Genomic DNA, 4,262 nt, shown 5'->3' with positions numbered 1-4,262 from the left:
TTGAAAAGGTATGGAGACAGGACACATCCCTGGCGTACACCCTTCCCAATTTTGAACCATGCAGTGTTGCCCTGCTCTGTTCTAGACAATGAATAAAGATGACAGAAAGAATTGATGCCTTTGACCTTTGGTATTAGAGTATTGATTACGTTGTGGACTGCCAAAAGAAAAAAACAGGTCTTTGAGAAGGTGCAGCCAGAGTGCTTCTTGGAGGTAAAGATGATAAAGGTTTTTTTTTTTTTTCACATACTTTGGGCATATTGCAAAGAGAAGTTAGTCCTTGGAGAGGAACATCATGCTTAAAAAATGGATGAAGGATAAAGGAGAGGGAAACCATTAACCAGGTCAAACAGTAATGGGGTTGAGTGTGTCTAAGGTTATGAGGATGGCATAGAATAGGATAAGTTTCATATCTATTGTTCATAAAGTCACTATGAGTCATACTCAATTCATTAGGACTTAACAACAATAATAAATATTGTAATTTTGAAAAAAGAAATCCCACTCACTTTCCAACAACTTTCCCTATTTACCTCTTTTCCTATTCCAGTCCAGATGAATTTAAATTTTGATAGTAAAAAAAATCTCTGTAATCTTGTTGTAGTGTGCCAATGATATTCTTATAAACTTAATAGACATAATTCATTAGAATGATGAGAAAATTATAGTCAGTTGAGATAACATTTATAGAGAAGATTAAATATTAGGTTGCTAATCAAAAGTCTGGAATTGTCTAATAATTATTATGTAGGAGAAAGATGAGGTAGTCTATGTCCATGAAAAATTATAGTGGATCGAAGGAGGGGAGGGTGGAAGCAGAGGAGTGAGAGAGGATTGTTAATCATAGGGTTGCACAATTCGGTGGGTGGTTGGGGTGAAGGAATAGGAAAAATCTTAAGTGAAAAACAATGTACTTGAATTTTATAAATAAACTAGTACAAAATTAATGTAAAATAGAATGTGTATAAATGATAACATGAGACACAATATAAATGAAAAATTGTATAAAACACAATCTATATGAATGAAACATAATGTAAAGTTGCTATATTTGTATGAAAATCAATAACTTTTTTAAAAAAAGAATTATAGTGGAAATCCTATGGAGGCAATTGTTACTGTTGTTTACCATCTGGTCGGAACCAACTCATAGCTGACCCACAGGTGGGTTTTCAGAGGCGATTGATCACACAAGAAGAGATTGCCAATCCTTTTCTTGCGGAGCAGCTGGTGGCCTCGAACGACATGCCTTCAGGAGTGTAGCATGTGTTCTTATATAAGGTGCCTATGAATTAAAATTGAGTGTAAGACACTGGGTTTGGGTTTGGTATATTGATGCTAAAATGTAAATTCAAAGATATATTTCCTCAAATGAGAATGCATGGGTACATTTGCTTGATTATGAAGTTTATGCAACATGTAAGGATTATATCCATGCAGAGAAATATGAGAGCATTGCTTGGAGAAAATCTTGAAGTAGCACTGAAGTCAGGAAGGGCAGGTAGGAGCCAATACATGAACAAAAGGGTTAGCCTTAGACTGTTGTTGTTTACCATACAGTTAGAATAGCTTGCTTACCCTCTAGCAGGCTTTTATAGACAATCACACTAAAGGAGATTGTCCACCTTTCCCACAGAGAAACTGGTGGATTCATTTCATGAGCTTTTGGCTTGGCATCACATTTCCTTATGACTTAGCCATCAGAGCCTTAGATAGGTGCCAGAATAATCGTAACATAATGATAGAAAAGAATGAACAGTCACCATTTACAGTTGAACATAATAGGTAGAATTGGTGAAGTGTTTTCTTTTAATTTCTTTGGTAATTGACTCTTTATTCTCAAACAAATAAGAAACAATATGATAATCTGAAATGTGTTTTATTTTGCATTCTGATGTGTTATTTTGATTTTGGGTATCAATAAGATTTGTGAAGCAAAGAAAACTAAAAACACTGAAAAGATGGTTAGTGGGGTCAGGAGAATAAAGTTTTGAAATGTTTGTTTTCAAACATCTTTTCGCTACTCCTAGCAGTCCTATTTATAATAGCCCTGAAATCTGTCCTACCCTGAGCCAGTCTCATTGATTTCAACACTTCTACTCCCATTATGCCATCTCATCTTGTGTCTTCTCCTGTGCTGCTCCTCCACCCTTCCAAGTATGATGTCCTTCTCCAAGGACTGGTCCTTCCTGGCCATGAGCCCAAAGTATTTGAGATAAACATGGTTGTTTATCCAACCAAGATGATATAACTAACAATGTCAATCTTTTCTCCATTTATCATAATATTAAGGACTGTATATTAAAATTTTTAAAAGAGCAATGATCTAATAGCTGGAAATATATTTTTTTAGATCTAAAAAATTTATTTTATCCACGTTTGTACTGTTCATTGACATATATCTTTTTTCTTTTTATACTGGTTTACATACAAAGTTCATAAAGTTTATATTTTTTTAAAAAAACACAATATGAACAGTAACTGTTCACACAGACCTCACATGACAGAAATCAGAACTAATAAAATTGACCAAAATGGAAAAAGAGAAGCTCAACATCATCAATCATAACAAGACCAGGAACTGATGTGGAATAGATGATTAAGTCTGCATATGCAAAAACACATTGAATCTAAAGAAAATTAAAATCTAACCATAAAAGTAAAATTATGATGTGTCTATTCTATCTGGATTTGGAAACCATTTAAGAATAGGTTTAATACTTTGAATATTGACAAATGAAAAACAAATGAGTTGTGAGATGACATCAGGACATCAAACATGAAGAATATAATTTAGCGTTAAAACAATAAAATGTAAAAAGAGATCAAAGTGGGTAGAAGAGCTTATGAAATGAGCTTTTGCATGTGGAGATGATAGATAGGAGAGAAAAACATTGAAATAAAAGAGCTGATTATAAGATTTTTGTAGTACAGGTTTTGAAGACATAGTAGAGCATTTTAATTTAGAGTAGAGTACAAAGACCCAGCGTTAGAAAATCAAACAAGAGAGCAATCTTGCTATTTATTAAGCTAAAAGAACTAAAGAAAAATCCAAGTATTGATTTATAATAGTGAAGAATTCTGCGGACAAGAAGTGTTTCTGAAAGAGTCAAAAGAAGATTGAAGGTATAGATAGAATCATTCTACTAAAATTAATCCAATTTTTTTCAATTTTTATCATATGATAAAGAATTGAAGATATTGAAGGGGAAAAGTCTAAAAAGATTAAAAACATTGGCCAAATCCCTGCAACCCAAGTCTCCAGGAACTGACAGAATACAATTTGAGTTACTACTGTGATGGCTAGCAGTAGAGATAGATACACTCACTTATCCATGCAAAGAAATTTGGAAGACCTGGTTGATTGGCTCCAGGAGATACATAGACATACTCACCTAAAAGAAAAATAACTCAATAGAATGTGGAAATAAAAAATACTATTATTAATACTAAAAACTAGTAAAATTATGCTAAAGATAATTTAAAAATTGTTTTAACAGTATACTGACAGTGAATGGCTTGAAATTAATGGAAGATTCAGAAGAAATTAATTAATTGAAAGCTCAGTCCTGCTGTCAGACGGATCTTGGAGATTATCACATTTGAGTTTTGTTGACCAAGCAAAAGCTTTGTAAAAACTTTGTAAATCACAACAAGTTATGGATAATATTGTCAACAATAAGAACACTAAAATTCTTAATTTTGCTCATTATTGCTGTTGTTAAGTGCCTAGGTGACTCATAACGACCCTATGAACAAAAATCCTTGACACTTGTGTGCGTGACTTTCATCCTTTCTTCAGGTTCATAGGGTTTCTGGAGGCAAGCTATTTACGGAAGTGGATGCCACTCCTGCTTCCAAGCTTGTGTCAACCGGGGAGCACCAAAAAACACTGTCCACCAGGGCTAACCATTATCTCATTTGACACATCAGTGTCACAGTGTTCAGCTTCACAGCGACCACACTTCTGTATGGCAAGTGGACACACCAGGGCTATATGACCTAGAAAAATGTTTGAACAACCACAATTTAAAACTTCAAGTGGGTGGCCACAAAGCAGACTTGCTAGATGAATTGGGGGTCTCTGGCCCAGAGTTTACCAGCGTTTGGGTGTGCCAGAATGGTAAAATACTGTAGGGCCCGAGGGACCTTAAATTTGATCAAAAGCAGTTGTTGGAACAGAATGAAAGGTATTGAGTAGTTTAAAACTGGAAAATCTATATACCTTTTATCACATTTATTCAATCTGCAATAAACAAATA

The 4,262-nt window shown here is 34.2% G+C and overlaps 1 protein-coding gene across 1 annotated transcript in view; it reads left to right on the top strand.

The window, feature by feature from the left end:
- The first annotated feature begins 1,434 nt into the window (after positions 1 to 1,434).
- The window catches only part of LOC102849441 (solute carrier family 23 member 2-like), a 23,227-nt gene continuing 20,399 nt past the window's right edge, over positions 1,435 to 4,262 (top strand). Inside the window, exon 1 of the mRNA XM_006884623.1 lies at positions 1,435 to 1,501. Within this exon, the coding sequence (XP_006884685.1) occupies positions 1,435 to 1,501 (67 nt within the window). The remainder of the gene's footprint in view (positions 1,502 to 4,262) is intronic.

This window comes from Elephantulus edwardii, unplaced genomic scaffold (assembly GCF_000299155.1).
Source record: "Elephantulus edwardii isolate Elephantulus edwardi_28Jun2011 unplaced genomic scaffold, EleEdw1.0 scaffold00036, whole genome shotgun sequence".
In the NCBI taxonomy this organism is placed as follows: Eukaryota; Metazoa; Chordata; class Mammalia; order Macroscelidea; family Macroscelididae; genus Elephantulus; species Elephantulus edwardii.
This window is presented reverse-complemented; position numbering and strand designations above follow the sequence as displayed.